This window comes from Eretmochelys imbricata, chromosome 3 (assembly GCF_965152235.1).
Source record: "Eretmochelys imbricata isolate rEreImb1 chromosome 3, rEreImb1.hap1, whole genome shotgun sequence".
NCBI classification, from domain to species: Eukaryota; Metazoa; Chordata; order Testudines; family Cheloniidae; genus Eretmochelys; species Eretmochelys imbricata.
In genome coordinates, this window is record NC_135574.1 from 165980948 (window position 1) to 165998934 (window position 17987).

Sequence of the window (17987 nt, forward strand, 5' to 3'; positions counted from 1 at the left end):
ACATCAGGACATGGATTGGCATAGTTGGGGAGCTGCAATAAAAAAAAAGCAAAACTAAGGCAATAAATACTCTTCATTTCTTAGCTCCCTTCTCTCCATTCCCTCCCTTATATCCCACTACTCACCAAACAGTTCAGCCAATTGTCTCAATCCAATTCCCACCCAGAGTTTGCTTAGTTGTTGCTCTCTCAGTTGGGACCGACAAGTCCCCTGGTTCTTCTGCACCTGGAAACAGATCATGAGAGTGGGCCAAGCCACTCATATTGTTGGGATCATTAAGAAGTAAGACTCCAGAGGATTAATCAGGAAGAAGAGTGTGGGCAATGGGGTCTTGAAGAGGGAGAGGTTAAGAGGAGAACACGCCAAGGAAGAGTTCATTAACTGAAACTGCGGTAGCTCCAATTAAGAGAGAAGAGTCTCATTTTTATATCCATACATTTATTTAGCATCATGTTTCCTTGGTCCTTATTCAGTTAGTAAAGCAGTATTTACCTGGCTGAGGAAAAACGACTTCCCTTTTTTGTAGTGACTTAAACATGAAACTCATCCAACGTTATGGAGAGAGAGTTCTGCACAGACATTGCTAACCGAGAAAGCACAATGCGGACAGCTCTTTCCACTATTTGAAATGATATGCCGCCACTTTCAAGACACATTCCACAGTATGATGCAACAGCTCTTATTTTTTTCCATGGATACATATTTTTGTTTTATAGGCCAAGTTTTGCATAAAGCACTTTTAGTATTTTGTTCTGCATATACCATTAATAAATTATTTGATCCTTTCCCCCACAGTTGCATCTAGCACAGGGACATAGTCTGTTGACACTATAAAAGGCCCTACTTTCTGCTGTCGTGGACTACGGAGTTATGCACTTCTGTCATCTGATGAAGCACCTGTAGTGAGTCCTGTTTCTACTTAATTCATAAGCTGGCAGAGCTAGACATGCTTACCCAACAGTTTCAACACAGAGCACACCTTTGGTGAGAAGGTTTACATATAGCAGCCACTCGCAATAAAAATAAACTAGTACCCTGTCCATTCAGTGATTTGTGTTAAAAATATTCGCTTTTTGCATGGTTATTCCCATCTCCTTTATTCATATTGTCCAAGCGATTCAATACACCTTTAACGATGACAAGTCAGAGGTGCTTCTGTGCCAGAGAAATTCGTCCATCAGAAGACCTGAGCATGTTCATAGAGCCATAGTTCCTTTCATCTCAAAAGATTTGCCCAATCTACAGGGGCAAAAAATGGATGAGATTTGATGTCTTCAACACCTGCAACTCCAGCACCAAGACGCTCCACAGGGTTAAACTGCAAAAGCTTAAAAACACAACATACAATTCAGTTAGTAAAAGTGAGTACTGCTTCTTAAAGAGTCACAGCAAGATCTAAGAGTAAGGTACAGCCTTTAACACCAAACATATATAAAGCTCAGCTCATTGAAGACCCCCTTATTGGACATGGAGTTACAGCCTGCTGAGACTAAAGATCCTAGCATGCAATGCTTTGGAACATTACACGCTAAGAGAATGGCAGCCATGGATTGCATTGTAGAACTCTGTTGGTTGTATTTGGCCTATGGTCACTCTTTAGACACCCTGGCATTAACGTAATGCCACAGATGATGGCAACATAGAGGTTTCTTTAAGTTCCATGATTCTGTCTCTACTGCCCTAGAACACGGTACTGTTACGAATGGTTTTTATCTCCTGAAAAGAGTATTTCCACAAAATGATTATAACAAATAAGGGAGTCTACAGTGTTGTCATTAAATCCAAATTTAAAATTGAGATGTTGGAGAAAACTGGTGCAATAGTTTAATGGAAAACTGCTAAAACTAAACAGCTTTTTTGCTTGAGTTACAATCTCCAAACAAGACAGCATATTGAAAACAGGCTGTATCCATGTGGAAAGGAAAGCATAATATTTATCCCTACTGAGTTTAATGCAGAACGGTAACTTTAAAGGGAATGTTAAGGCAGAACTTCAAATAGTCTGATAAAGAGCCATGAAAAGAGTTTGTAGACTTGGAGATTGTTTTTATATTAAAAATACACAGTTCCAGGGCATAAATTTAGTTTTTGCCTTTCTTCAGAATATAAATTAATGACATAGTTTCTTCTCATACTTGTCATGAAGGGGTACTGTGAATTCTAATCTCAATGCATTCAAATGCCTACACCTGAGAATCAAAAAAAGCATAAACCCATAAGAATATTAATTTGTACATTTTAAGTTGATTCTGCCATTTAAAATAAGCTAACTTCATTCCCGAAACATAACTCGGGGAGCAAACTGCATTACTGGGAGAATTTACACAAGCCAGCAGACAAGCAGATGCAGTCACTGTCATGCTGCCTTCCCCTGAAACGTAACAAGCAACAGCAGGTGGGAAAGTAAGCACAACAAGTTTTATGTTCTGAAGTTCTGTATTCCAGGACAAAAACTTTACTCTTGGAAAATAAATGCATCATAAGTTATACCAGATATCTTTTTTTCTTAAAAAATTTGTGCAAATGTTATTGGCCAGTGAAACTTGGAAGTATCTAAAGAAAACTCTTGAGGACAAAATACCAATTAAATATAAACTAAGAACCTTAGCTTATTTGTTTAACAAAACAAAAAAATAGAAAAAAAAATCTGTTTTCTCCTAAGTGAAGGACATGGTGTTGGCTAGATGAAGAAGGCAGTGAAGTTATCAGCACTGGAAGCTGTATGCCATGAGACAAAACTTGGTATGGTTTTCCATGTAGCTGCATACTGATCCCTGAAAGCTATTTTGTGATGTCCTGACCTGCATAACCTGTTTGGGGGTGGAAGAGGAAAGCCACAATGACAAATTGCTAACCATGCCAAGAGACCCTTCCTTTTCCTGACAAGGCTTCCTCAACAATGAATGGTAGTTTCCTTGGATAGTCACACAACAGAGGTTTGATTTACTAGCCTATGGAGCCGAACCTCCATCCTATAAGTCACCAGACTGCACATGAGGACTTAACCTGAGCTATGACCCCAACAGATATGATCTTGTTATCAGTTTGAAGTTGCCTGAAAGTGAAGGCTATACTATATATCTGTGTGTCACTTCAAACTGTAAATGGTAGACACTCCGCTGTTTAGTAGATTTACAAGTGGACCAGACAAAAACACAAGTAAATTTACAACAGAGACCAATCCTTACACTGTCAGAGAGAAGTGGACTACAGCACCTAGTAAGTCTCCAGCTCTATAAGCATACATGAGATATTTCCTTCACTGTGCATTGTTCATCTATTTCTCACACACTTTAGTAACATGACACCTGTGGGTGCAAGACTGGCACTGGAATTGGTTCCGTATTACAATATGACTGACTGACCATAAATCAGTGGCTTAGTAGAAAGATACAGAAGTCAGTCTGCCATTGGTTCCTTTAGATGGTCAAGTTTTAAGTCTCTTTCCTTGGGTTTCAACAGTGTTCAAATCAAGACTGAGTTCCTAAGTGATGTGTAGCTTTTAAGCCAGATGCTCTTCATCCAAAGTCCAAACTACAAAACCACCATATATAACTTACCCTGTGCAAATGGAGTCAGTCATACCTATGGTAGGTTCCCATGTTTTGTTTGAAATTAATGAATACGTAAGGAGGAGAGAAAGGAGAAGTGCATTCATTACAATTCTATGCTGTTCATGCATAAGCATATTTCAGCATCTTGTGTTATCAGTCATGACCACCTAACACGGAGAGCTAGAAAACAGCAAGTCTTGTCCTTTCCCTCAATGTTTAAAAAACTTTAATACAAGACACATCGACCTGGAAGGCTGTGTATTTTCTTTCAAGCCAGCACCCCTTTGCTTCAATCCTCTAATGGACGATGTATTAAAAATTATCTTTCTGTTGCAAAAGCCAGATTATTCACACTTTAAATTACACTTGTCTTCCATCCTTAAGGGATGCCTTGAAGTTCTCTTCCTTCATGGAGAGTAGTCACACATTTTCAACTATAGCAATGTCATAGGTATGGTTAACATAACAGTAAGTTACGGATTATTTAGTGTCTGAAGGTAGCTTGCTATATTGGTATTGGTATTTTTGGATTGAATTAAAATGTTCATGGAAATACTTTGGATGGATTTAGGACAAAACTCCTAAAATGGTTGTATACCACAAGACAATTTTCAAAAGCACTCAGCATTGGCTTAACTTTTCTCCCTTTGAAGTCAATGTTAAACTCTTAGTCCTCTACTTAGAAGTCTGGCATCAGAAGTCAGAATTTCCAGATGTAACAATATATTCATGCAAAATTCATATGCAATGACAAGAGGGCTGCCTACAACCCTGCAGTCAGCTTTTTATAGTTAGGTTATTTCACTGCTACAGCAGTTAGAAACGTTTGTATATATATATATATGTATGCTTACGTATGTAAAATACATTCCCTGTTAAATTACCTGCTGAATGAGTGATCTGGCCTCTTTGGATACGTGATCTGGCATGTTCAAAGAAGCGTGAGTGTTTATTCCTGCTGGATGACACTCAGCCAGAGTCTGAAACAATCAATCAGGAACACTTCTTAACCAACATAATACAAAGATAGTATAGGTGCACACTGATGCAAACACTGTACTTAGAGCAATCCTCTGACGAATAAAAAGCAAACCTCAGAGTATAATATGAAGGTACTTGAAGTTCTCCTGGAACTATGTTTTTATAGGTTTCAGAGTAACAGCCGTGTTAGTCTGTATTCGGAAAAAGAAAAGGAGTACTTGTGGCACCTTAGAGACTAACCAATTTATTTGAGCATGAGCTTTCGTGAGCTACATCCGATGAAGTGAGCTGTAGCTCACGAAAGCTTATGCTCAAATAAATTGGTTAGTCTCTAAGGTGCCACAAGCACTCCTTTTCTTTTTATGTTTTTATACAATTTATATTTTAAACCTCTTCCTCTCCCCCCAGACTTTATCTTTCTCCTACTTTTGGTCAATTGGATTCTTGGATTTTGTTCAAAATGAAACTGCTACGATTGTCCAAGTCCCCCAACAAATCTGATTTGGTCAGCTACTCATTTTTTAGAATACTGAGTAGTTTTCCCCAATAAGCAGTAATGTCTGTTTCTACCACCTGCTTCTGTATGGGCTAACTACATATCATCACTTAAGCACATTAACCTCATACATTATACTTTAAAATTATTGATCCTAGTATATGCATGCATTAGAACATATGCAGGAGAGATATCAAACTGGGCCATATGAGAACAAGCAATAAGAGGGGAGGAGGTGAAATCCATTTTACTGACAGGGTGGTCAATCTATATGGAAATTGATTAAATAATCGACATTTCACTGCAGACCCAGCTCAAACCTGAATTCATGTCAGTACCACATATGTAGGTCTATACTGCTCCCTGGACTGATATCCAATAGCTTCAGCACTAACATTTGTATTAGTGTACAAATGCTGGACATATGCATTGAAAAAAGTAGGGAAGGATTATTAAAGAATAATCGTGGCTTTTTTATTATTATTATTAACCTCAAAATTGCAATATGGTAAATACAACTTTACCAAGTTTTTGTGCTGAAGCTTGAACAAGTTTGAATCCCTGAAAAACCTGCACTGTTCTTCTGATCCTGTGCAAGCCAGGCAAGTCTATGCAGCTCAGGTCTGAAGAACACAGACGAGGGGGAGATAGTAATAAAAGCATGCTCAGGCACAATTGCTTCTGGAAGGATGGTGCCTCCATGTTTGTTTGATTGCATACCTGCACCAGTGCCTACCTTTCCAGTGAGGAGTTCGAAGAGAATGGCACCTAGACTCCACCAATCACAAGCTTCTGTCTCTTCTAGAATAGCTCCAACCTCTGAACACAAGACATTTAGATTAAGATTGAAAAGTCAGTTTCACCTTCAAAATTAATATTGATTTACAAGGTGTCTATTTAATGCTGATTGCGCATACACTAAGCACTACAAAGCTTTCGTTATGCCTGCATGCTACTGAGCCCTTTAGCTACCTATCGTAGGCTGCATTTTTCGATGCAGATTTATTATTTCCTCATGACTTGCACAGTACGGACAGTTTCAATACCAGTAGGCACATGGGCAAGGATTCCTCTCCACTGGACTGCAATGTTTCCTTGTACAACAAAATTTGTTTAGTGAATTTAGGGCTGGTGAAAGGGGACCGATTAAACATTCTTAAAACTGAAATCCATTTCTTCATAAATTAGGTACAGTCCATCAGGGCTGGATTTAGGGGCAGGTGACCCAGGCAACCGCCTTAGGTGCTGGGCTTGGGGGGAGGGGGTGGCGGGGGCACTGAATTTGTCTTTATTCGCTTATATATGGCATGAATAAATACAGATTTACAGATCCTAGCATGCAAATTTATCTTCTTACATGACAGGGATAAATCATGCATGCAAATCGTGCATCAAAGTCATGAAATGAGCCACAAATTTGATAAAAAATAAGGTATTCAAAAGTTTAACAAATGGAGGGGTGGGCACCAAAGATGCTCCTCGCCTGGGGTGCCATTTGGTCTAGGGCCAGCCCTGCAGTCCAGGCATGACAGGACCACTGCAATATCTCAGTTCTGTTCTAGAAGGTGAAAGGATAGTTCAGTTATCTCATAACCAATCCTTGATCTTGGAGGTTGCCAAGGAGGATGTCACTTTAAGAGGAGGACACGAGTCCACTGGAAACTGGACTGAGACCATAAAATCATTTCATGGAATCATAGAAATGTAGGGCTGGAAGGAACCTCAAGAGGTCATCTAGTCCAACCCACTGTGCTCATGCAGGATTTCACAGAGGCTATTCAACAGCCATCAGAATTTAGTAACTGAAAGTTGCTACCAACTGGACCAGATTCAAATCAACTACCTACCTACATGGTAAAAACTCCCATGCCTAATACCCACCAGCCATCCAGACTATTTCGTTATTCTTTATGCTCAGGAGACAGCAGACACCAGAGAGCAGTGTGGCCTGTGTACACTCACATCATACGCAGTTGCACACCCATGGTGATAGCAAAAAGAAAGCACCTGTCCTTGACTGAAAGTCAGGTTAAAAAACAAACAAACAAACAAAAAAACCAACCAAGCTGTCTGCTTTAAAACAGGAGGCATAATAGACTGCAGGAAAAAGAAAATCTTAATTTTGACTGTCAAAAATTCAATAGCTGCACTAAAATTGCTTTAGTGTCAAAATCCACCCCAGATTCCAAACACAGAACATTGATTAGTATACAGTCACATGGCAGTTGCTATGAAACACATTATGCCAGGTTAGAAAAAACTACTGTGTATCCTTTTATGCAGATTAAAATGAAGATGGCAGAAAAAGAACTACAAATGCATCAGATTCCTGTAGCAGGGGAGAGCAGAACAGTGACTACAGCTCTCCACCCGACACACAGAAACATTGAGAACCCAATCCTGCAAGATGTGGAGTGACGAGCACTCCCACTCCCATTAGCTGCAATGCAACTTCAAGATGCTCAGCCCTTGCAGGACTCCCTTAATACAGCTCCTTTTTACATTCTCTAGTACCACACACATGGGGCAGTATTTCTTTAACTAACACACTATCTACACTAGAAAATTTACTAGGATAGTTAAAGCAATACAATCCTTGGTAGTAACAGACTCTGATGGGTTATTTGCAGAATCAAGCCCAGAATCAAACTCTACCAGAGAACCTCAGAGCTATTTACAAGAGGTGGTTACGTATTAATTCACTCATTTTGCAGAAGGTCAAGCTGAAACAGAGATTGATTACGTGGCAAAGTGGGGACAAGAACCCAGTTCTTCCGACTCCAAGGCCTGAAGTCTAACCATTAGAAAACTGTCAAATTATAAATGGAGAGTTGTATCATTTCCAGTCTCTTACCTATGTGAGCCACAACATTCAGACACCAAATCCTCCTGTCGTTTTCATCCCCAAACACCATTAAAATGATATAATTAGGATAAATAGAAACAGCCACCAAATACAAGGTTCAACTTGCACTGAGGGTTCTGGCAAGATTGTTCACGTGGTTTATAGAGTCTAAATGGTTAGTCACCAAAAACAAAATGTTAACTGTAAAAGCCACCTAGGTAAAGCATCCATAGGTACTAATCAACATTGAAATTAGCTTTACTTTCCTCCCATTCCACCACCACCCGTACCTCCTTAGGTGCTGCTTTGCCTTCCCACCCCCCACTGTTTTCACTTTCAAAATCAAAGTAAGATGTTTTCCTTAAAAAGTCATTGAAAATGCTACATATAAACAAATGCTGTTTACATTCCGTTACTTTGAGCAGGTCACATTACTTTTGATGCAATACATTGATAGTAATAAGTTCAGAATGTCATGTCAATATTACTGCATTTTTATCTCGACTACACTCATGGGAAAATTTAGAAAAAAGGTTATGAAGAGCTTTCAAGTCATACACAGAAGCCAGCTAATGTAATACCACACAGTGCATATGCTTTTCAAAGCTTTAATATTGCACTAAATGTGAACCACAATATCTGCCCTCACTAAGAAAACATTTTCATCTCTATCCATCAGCAAAGTAATTTAGACAATAAATGGTAGTGCCTATAAGAACTAAGTGAATAACTTCGGCATATTTGTGCCAGTCCTTTATCAACCTTTAAATTGAGGACCCTATTCACATTCGGACACGGACACAGGTGCTAGTGTTTCCTAGGATTAACAGTATACAAGATCACAAGATCCTTTCAACTGCAAAAGATGACAGGGTGAACAAATCAGTAGTTCATCCAACCTTAATGTAACTTGACTAAAGGGAAAGAGCTGCTTTCTTTTCCACATAAACCATATCCACGGGACAGCCAGAATCAGGTAATGCAGCACAACAGTGCTAAATTCCTGCACAGAAATACTTTACCTGCAACACCTATTGCTAAGACAAGCTTTGTGAAATGCTAACCACTTTCACTCACAGACAGATGGTGCAGATAAACAGCTTCTGTGAAGAGGTTCAGTGCTATTCTTCTGATATAGTGGCTGGTCTTGACTGAAAGGCCTTCTTTCCTTCCTACCTCCCCCCAGTATTTATCTGAACATTTATATTATACATAGTGGTACCTTCCTTCCTGATATGCAGCTGATAGAGTTGTTTATTTATTTTCAATTTATTTTGCAAACATTCAAGCCAGTTCTAGAGTAGAAAGGGGAGCCCAAACTAATCTATTTTGGAACCAAATCCTTTACACAGTTATTAATATCGTAACCAAGATGCACTTTGCCTGTTGTCCTTTATAAAATGCATACAATAATGGTACAATACCTTACATTGAAATACCACTCTTCATGCTAAAAGATCTCAAAAAGTTTTATACAAAAAGGCACAGGAAAATTTTTTCTCCCAAATGCACCTGATCTGGAGCTGCCCATAAGATCTGTTGAGCAGTGCAGTGCTAGATTTTGGAACAAAAGATACTGGGTTCAGAGGCAGTCCAGTGGACTTGCAGTCACGATGCAATTTAGGCCAGGTCTCCTTGTCTTTCAATTACCTGGAACAAAATTCAGTCAAGTTTTCCAGGAGAAACTAATTCCCAAAAGATGACATTTGAATTAGTTCAGGCAAAAGTCCTGAAGGTAGTACACATGAAAATAAGTTCATTTCTGAAAGTAAGTAGAGGCATTGCTTAACCTAATATTCAGAAGCTCTAGAGTTTTGTACTGAGAGGTTTCTCCTAAGCTTAAAAAAAAAAAAGATACCATTTGACTTTTGGTTGATTGATCATGATAATTATTTCAAGTTTTGAGGAGTCCTTTTCATCTATACTGCATTTCTAGTGGAAATATTGTAAACATCTAGTATAGTTTTTCCATTGGCCAGAAACCAAAACTCAGAACCCAAAACTCCAGTCTGAATTACCATCAGGTGCCACTGTGGTACCCAGCCAAATCCATTAAGGAGGACTGATGAGGGGTGGGAGGAATGGGGAGGGACAAGCTCAACCCCCTGAAAATGATAGACATGGTGTTTACCATTCTCTGCTGCCATGTATAGCCATTAGAGTTCAGACAATCTATTTGCCTTATAGTCCTAATTTAAAAGCTTTGCATTTTAATTTAGTATTATAAATGTAAAGGAGCATTTGCAAAGAACCAGATAAAAGGAACCAAAGCCAATTTACTCCACACAGATTCGGTCAGCCAAGATCTCATAAGATACAGTAACTAAATACCACATCACATAAGTGATTTGGTCATAATGCTTTCTCCTTTGCATTTAGGATCACACCAGTATATAAAAGTTCACACAGCAAGTGAATGGCAAAGCCAGAAATAGAACCCATGGAGTTTAGTCTCTCACTATAATCATTAGACCAACCCTCCCTTTGATTTCTAGGGGTCAATTATATTTTAATCTACTTTCTTAAACAATCTACTCCAAATGAAATGGCTAGACTACAGAACAGTAGTACTTAATATCAGCAACCTCACACTGAAAGTTAGATATACAGATACACAAGGCTTCAGGTAATTGGTAACATGGGGTGGGATATATTTGTCCAGCAAATAAACATCATGCCATAAAGACCAATGTTGCTGATATTTTTGACTTTTAATATTGTGTGCTTCCAACCATCAGCCGCATGTTTCTTCCTTATAGAAAATTGTCTAAGAGAAGAAGAGAAGCTGTCATTTCACATCTGGGAGCATGGATATCAACTTGTGGTATGAAGCAATTTGGGCTTTTTTTGGACTAAAATTTGTATCTACAAATCTTTTATTTGGGTAGGCTTTGTATAGTATACACTAAATACTGGTTTAGATCAAACCAAATATACTGATATACTTGTGTGCATCCATATACAGAGAATATAGCATGCACATGGGATCCTGATCACATCAAGTGTCTTGTGAAGTCATCAAAACATGAGGGTATGTGACTAGGACTGTATTTCCTTCACATATCCTACAAGAAAAATTGATGGAAATTATGTAGTTAGATCTCCTTGCTGTCTTGAAAATCTCAACTATGTATCTGTCTTTCTACACACTCAGCTTTTTCAAGATTCACTGTTCAAGATTCACTGTTAGAGGGAAAAAAGAGCAGGTGGGAGAAATGGGACTTCATAACTCATCTGTTCTCTCATTACCATTGCATTATCAGAGGGCTAGATTTCACAGCTGTGATATACCAATGAAAAAAATGCCATCCTTGTATGGTGGGGTGATATCTGAGGTGAATCGTAAGTTTACATACTGCAATCCTGTTGCTAAAAAGTGGTATTGGATTTTCTTATTTGTTCAGAAAAGCCCAGCACTTTTCATCTACAACGTTTCAATTGCGAAATCTAGACCTCTGGACTAGATATAGGGTGACCAGATGTCCCGATTTTATAGGGACAGTCCCAATTTTTGAGTCTTTTTCTTATAAAGGCTCCTATAACCCCCTACCCCCTGTCCCAATTTTTCACATTTGCTGCCTGGTCACCCTAAGTAGATAGGACTTTTCCCTTCTAACTAGCTGGGGGATTTGGATGTTTGACATATACAGTATGGCAAGGTGGATAAAAAAAAAAAATCAATTATTTATTTTTTATTTAAATCAGATTTTTTTTTTATTTTGTACTTTAAATTATAACAATAAGCTTTTATTTAAAAAAAAAAAAAACCTGATTCAAATAAAACCTGAAATCATTATAAAATATAGTAAGGCCTAAATCTCTGAAAACCTTAAAATAAAAAGATAAATATTCTGAATCCAGGAGACTATCAAAAACTTTGAATTACAATTTATAAAGAAAGAATCAAACAAGGGGGAAAAAATCTTAACTTTTGAGGTCAAGCTTTATAAATATGGCACAATAGATCATATACTGTATTAAGGGCCTGATCCTGTGGGGGGCCCCAGGGGCTGCACTACTGGTGCAAGACACTGACTGGCAAAGTCATCACAGGCATTGGGGCCTGGCCTCTGATTCCAGGAAACACCATCGTGTATGACATCACTTGGTAGCAAAAAGGTGTGCCAAATCTACTGTAAAGGCTCGATTTAATTGTAAATTGACTTTTTAATGGTTATGTCAACCAGTAAGAATGCACCTTTCTTTAGAAAATACGTGAAGTTCAAATGGAAAAGTTGATTAAAATAGATTATGTAAATCGAGGCTTCCCACTTGGTGATTTAAATCATGATTTTAAATCGCCTTGATTTAAAATAAATCAATACACCCTACAGTATGGGGGGGTGGGGTACAAGATGCACATTCACGTGTTAAAGCCGTAGATTTTTTTCTGCTGCACTTTGCTTTAGAATTCAGAGATACAAAATATACCAAAACGACTTGTTTTTGCTTTCTCAACGAGACCTAATCTTGATCAGGTCTGGCTCCAGATGCTCTTGATATGGCTGCAGCCATTCATGTTTTGCCTTTTTCACAGATATAAACAAACAATGGCTAGGGTCTTTTAAAAGTTTCAGTTTTAGTTTTACAAACTTGTGGTTATCTATGTCCTACCAAGAGTGTAATACGATTACTGCATTATTTACATGAAAATGACTCTTAGGCAAATCTAAGATCACAAAGTGGGCAAAAACTGTACTTAAATAACAGAAGGTGATCATTTGCATTTCAAAAAATTATCTATCTTGCTTTCCCCTCACTTTGACCAAAACATGTTGATTCACAGGTGTGTGTGTGTGTGTGTGTGTGTCTTTTTCAAACGTATTTATAGAGCAGAATAATGGCCCCCCTGCTAACTTGGCATTTGCTCAAGTTTCTGTCCTTGTAAATTGAATCTGTTACTGGAATTTTTCCCCCCTCAAAATACCAAGGCACATTAACCAAGAGATAAAAAAGTTACTCTGCTGATATTATAAAGCATGGGGAGGGGGTGGATAATAGGCTGTGTGTTGGGGGGGGGGGTTTGTTGTTTTTTGAACAAATATGCGATAAGAGTTCTCAGGGGGCACTGAGAGCAAAGGACTTTAAACAGAAGTGAATCATTGTCATCATGATCTGGTGACAACTTTACACTTTATTCAAACATCAGCAGCTTAGCACATTTTAAGACTATTTAGAAAACAAAAAAATAATGTAAAAAGGGGATTGTAAGAAAACATTATGCATTTCAGAGTTAATGCAGTGAAAATTCTCATCTGTGGCCTTATAATTTATTAGTTAAACACATTTGTTATTTATAGTTCATTAATCTTGGCCAAAAACAAATCCACATTTTTTACTCTTAATGGTGCTGAGTTTATGAGGAATGAATTATAAGTCATCGTCATTTCCCTTATAGTTCAAAGAAAGAAAAACTGACTTATCATGGGTGGACAGCAAAGATTTGGGTTGGCTATTAATCAAAGTATAATATAGGCACTACTTTTAAGTATCTGCAGATAGCTTTGTTATTGCGTTATTTATTTCAGCCTGAACTTTATTAAAGTAGATCTACCAAGGAGCTAAGGGACTTTCCACTTTTAACCATCTATACCATGCTAGAACGCTCTACAACTCACAAAGCTTGAAAGTACAGTTCTTGTTATGCAAATAATTACAACAAAGCTTTTCTCCACTCTGTAGATCTTATCTAAAGTAAGCCAAAGAAGGGTGCCAGGCAGACAACAGCATAAATCCATTAATGGTACAATGCCACCTGCTGGTCAACTGTAAGAAATGTACCTTCTTGCAAAAGATTTCTCTCAAAGAGGCTTTTAATGTATGCAAGATATAAAATTATATTGCTATTTTACAGAAAGTTGACTATGTTGTCACAAGGATATCCTGGGGAACTTTTTAAATCTTTGTTTTTTTCCATTTTCTCGCTGCTTTACCATTAGTAAGGAGACTTTCCTTTTATTTTATATAAAATATATTGTTTTCCTGCCCTTTATATATATAATGCCCTATATATATAAAGGGCAGGAAAACAATATATTTTATACATACACAGTCACATTTCATCTCAGCTCTTGATGGGTTTGAGTGAGAGTGACAATTGCTTGTTTTTCATACTCTAAAGGCTGTGATGGCTGTTTCTATAATAGTGTTGGTTATTTTATTAAAAAAAATAGATACTGTTCTATACTCTGGTATTCAATAAGTTTTTAGAGTGATTTCTTAGGCCTTGATCCTGCAATGACCTCCACATGGAGGGACTTCTGCCCCTATAATGAGCCCCACTGAAGAGAGACTTTAATACTAAAATGCCATTTTCTTAAGCCATTCCAGTGAGTAGATTCTGGAATGCTAGTACATTGGTAAACAAAGAGCTTCTTACAACCAAAAAGGTTAGTAGCAATTGGACGTTTAACATAGTGAATGCCGGTGAAAATGAGGTAGGATCCGAGGCTAAAATAGGGAAAGAACAAGTTAAAAATTACTTAGAAAAGTTAGAGGTCTTTAAGTCACCAGGGCCTGATGAAATACATCCTAGAATACTCAAGCTGACTGAGGAGATATCTGAGCCATTAGCAATTATCTTCAAAAAGTCATGGAAGATGGGAGAGATAATGGAGGACTAGAAAATGGGAAGTATAGTACCAATCTATAAAAAGGGGAATAACGACAACCTGGGGAATTACAGACCAGTCAGCTTAACTTCAGTACCCGGAAAGATAATGGAGCAAATAATTAAGCAATCAATTTGCAAACACCTAGAAGATAATAAGGTGATAAGTAACAATCAGCATGGATTTGTCAAGAACAAATCCTGTCAAACCAAGCTAGTAGCTTTCTTTGACAGGGTAACAAGTCTTGTGGATGCGGGGAGGGAGAGAGCAGTAGATGTGGTATATTTTAACTTCAGTAAAGCTTTTGTTACTGTCTCACATGACCATCTCAAACAAACTAAGGAAATACAACCTAGATGGAGCTTCTATAAAATGGGTGCATAACTAGTTGGAAAACCATTCGTAGAAAGTAGTTATCAGTGGTTCACAGTCAAGCTGGAAGGGCATATCGAGTGGTGTCCCACAGGGATCAGTTCTGGGTCAGGTTCTGTACAATATCTTCATCAATTATTTAGATAATGGCATAGAGAGTATACTGATAAAGTTTGTGGATGATACCAAGCCGGGAGTGCTTTGGCGAATAGGATTAAAATTTATAATGATCAGAACAAACTGGAGAAATGGTCTAAAGGAAATAGAATGAAATTCAATAAGGACAAATGCAAAGTATTCCACTTAGGAAGGAACAATCAGTTGCACACATACAAAATGGGAAATGACTGCCTAGGAAGGAGTACTGTGGAAAGGAATCTGGGGGTCCTAATGGATCACAAGCTAAATATGAGTCAACAGTGTAACACCGTTGCAAAAAAAGCAAACATCATGCTGGGATGTATTAGCAGGAGTGTTGTAAACAAGACACAAGAAGTAACTATGCTCTACTCCATGCTGATTAGGCCTCAGCCGGCGTATTGTGTCCCGTTCTGGGCATCACATTTCAGGAAAGATGTGGACAAATTGGAGAAAATCCAGAGAAGAGCAACAAAAATGATTAAAGATCTAGAAAACATGACCTACGAGGGAAGATTGAAAAAATTTGGTTTGTTTAGTCTAGAGAAGAGAAGACTGAGGGGGGACAGGATAACAGTTTTCAAATACATAAAAGGTTGTTACAAGGAGGAGAGAGAAAAGTTGTTGTCTTTAACCTCTGAAGATAGGACAAGAAACAATGGGCTTAAATTGCAGCAAGGGTGATTTAGGTTGAACATTAGGAAAAATTTCCTGTCAGGGTAATTGAGCACTGGAATAAATTGACTAGGGAGTTGTGGAATCTCCGTCATTAGAGATTTTTAAGAGCAAGTTAGAAAAACACCTGTCAGGGATGGTCTAGATAATACTTAGTTCTTCCATGAGTGAAGGGGACTGAACTAGAAGACCTCTTGAGGTCCCTTCCAGTCCTACACTTCTATGATTCTATGACTATTATGAAAGACCCACACAGTCAGGGAAATTGGCTGACTATAAATGTGGAAATAATCAAAGTAAACCTACTGAATCAACAGAGATTCTGTCTCTCATCTCTTTCAGTTCTAGCAATCTCCGGAGTTACTTGTAACCACAGGAGTTGAAATATTTTTTAGACTTTTTACATAGTCTGATTTTAAGTTGTTGATATCTTGTTACATGTTAAACTTTCAGATCAATTTTCTGCCATTTCTGTTGATGAAACCATGTCCAAAATTAATACAAATAAAGAATTGCATCTCAAGAATAAGTAATTTGTATAGTATCTATAACAACAGAATCTTGAGGGCAATGTTTTAATATAAGATCTCTCTGTAGAATGCAATGTGTAACTGAAGCAAGTAACTTAAAAGAACAGTTTCTCACAATGTAGTGGAGTACAAGTAGTATTTTAAAATAGACTATCCTAAGAAGCGGGGAATATGCTGTCATGATAGAGCAGAGACATGGGTCCTCAATAGAATGAAGATCGCTCAAGCACCATCTATCTCCCCATAATCTTGGAGTGTTCCTGGACCTGAAGGACGTAGACTGAAATTAGCTATCTAATGATGAGCAAGTGGCTTGGAGCATGATTAAAAAGTGGGAGCTCTAAGGACCAAGTCTGAACTGCGTGACATTGGTTATTTCTAGGTACAACTATGAGACTTCTACTCAAAATAAAATGTTCCTCCACTCAAAGCAACACTCTCTTGTTAAGTTACTGAAAACATTTACAATATATACAGTATTAATTTCCAAAACAATACATTAATGCATTGTTACATTTTGCACAGAAAATATTAATATTCAGGAAATGTGGAAGCTAAGAATCCTACAGCAACATTAACTCAGTCAACTTGCACATATATAATATTTACACATGAAGACCCCTATCCTGTAACTGGAGAGATATGTGCAGACACATACTTGCACCCATGCAGTGTTCCAGTGAGGCTCCACGAATGCAAAGGTCTGCCCACACTGATCCAAATTGCAGGACTGGAGGCTTAGCCAAAACAACTCCAGATCGGTACTACCAACGTGCACTGAAGCAGAGTTAATGATGGTGCAGGAAGCCTTAACTCTTGCATTTTGTGATTTTTAAATGTTATTCCAACTGCTTGGTCAACACTACATTACTGCAGGGTGGGGTTGGTTGTTTAGAGCTTACAGGGGCAGAGAAGGCCTCCAATCGTGTAGTCATTAAAATGGGTACAGTTACGATTTAAAGTTCACACCTCATTAAGGCAATATCATGGGAAATGATGAGTTTCCATCTTTGCTACCACTACTGTTCTGTTGAAGAAAGCTTCCTGCAAGGCTGGGCTACCAAGGCAGCAGCACATTGTTTGCACTGTGATGGATGCACCTTGGCAACAGAAAGTTGGGCTTTTTTCACCTTTAAAAAATGATAGAAATTGCTTGAACTCTAAAATGAGGGGATCTGTAGCAGTGGCGCCCATTCAGATATTTCTTGCTGGGACAAATTCCACTCCTGCTCCCCCCCAGCAGGGACCTCACTTGTCCTTTCCCTGCACAGACCCCAGGTCTCCCTCAGCCAGAGAGGGTATGTCTTCAGAAAGGGTATGTTAAACGCCTGTGGCTAACCCACGTCAGCTGACTTGAGCTTGCCGGGCTTAGGCCGCAGGGCTGTAAAATTGTGGTGCAGATATTTGGGTTCAGGTGGGAGCTCTGGGATCCTTTCCCTACTTGTGGTCCCACAGCTCAAGCCCCAGCCCAAACCCAAATATTTACACTGCAATTTTACAGCCCCACGGCCCAAGCCCTGTGAGCCAGAGTCAGCAGACACGGGCCAGCTGCGGGTGTTTAACTGCAGCGTAGACATACTCAGAGTCTCCCTTCTCTCTTAGCCATACAGTGCTTGAGCCAGTGCCGCCGGCCGAGTTCTCGGCTGACTCCCCTGCACTCTGCCCCACAGGAACAGGCTCCTTATGTGCCCTCTCACAACACCATCTGGCCTGACTGCCCCTCCATCTGGATGGAGGAGCAGCCTGGCCAAATTTGAGTAGCAATGTGACTCCGTGCACGCGGTC

General features: G+C 38.7%; 1 protein-coding gene across 3 annotated transcripts in view; it reads right to left on the reverse strand.

Moving 5' to 3' along the window:
* Window positions 1-427: 427 nt before the first annotated feature.
* RPS6KC1 (ribosomal protein S6 kinase C1) overlaps window positions 428-17987 on the reverse strand; it is a 114368-nt gene continuing 96808 nt past the window's right edge. For all 3 annotated transcript variants that reach the window (XM_077813758.1, XM_077813759.1, XM_077813760.1), the window contains 3 exons: window positions 5768-5850; window positions 4439-4534; window positions 428-1327 (listed from right to left, as the gene is read on the reverse strand). In XM_077813758.1, coding sequence (XP_077669884.1) covers window positions 1217-1327; window positions 4439-4534; window positions 5768-5850 — 290 coding nt within the window. In that variant the 3' untranslated portion in view covers window positions 428-1216. The remainder of the gene's footprint in view (window positions 1328-4438; window positions 4535-5767; window positions 5851-17987) is intronic.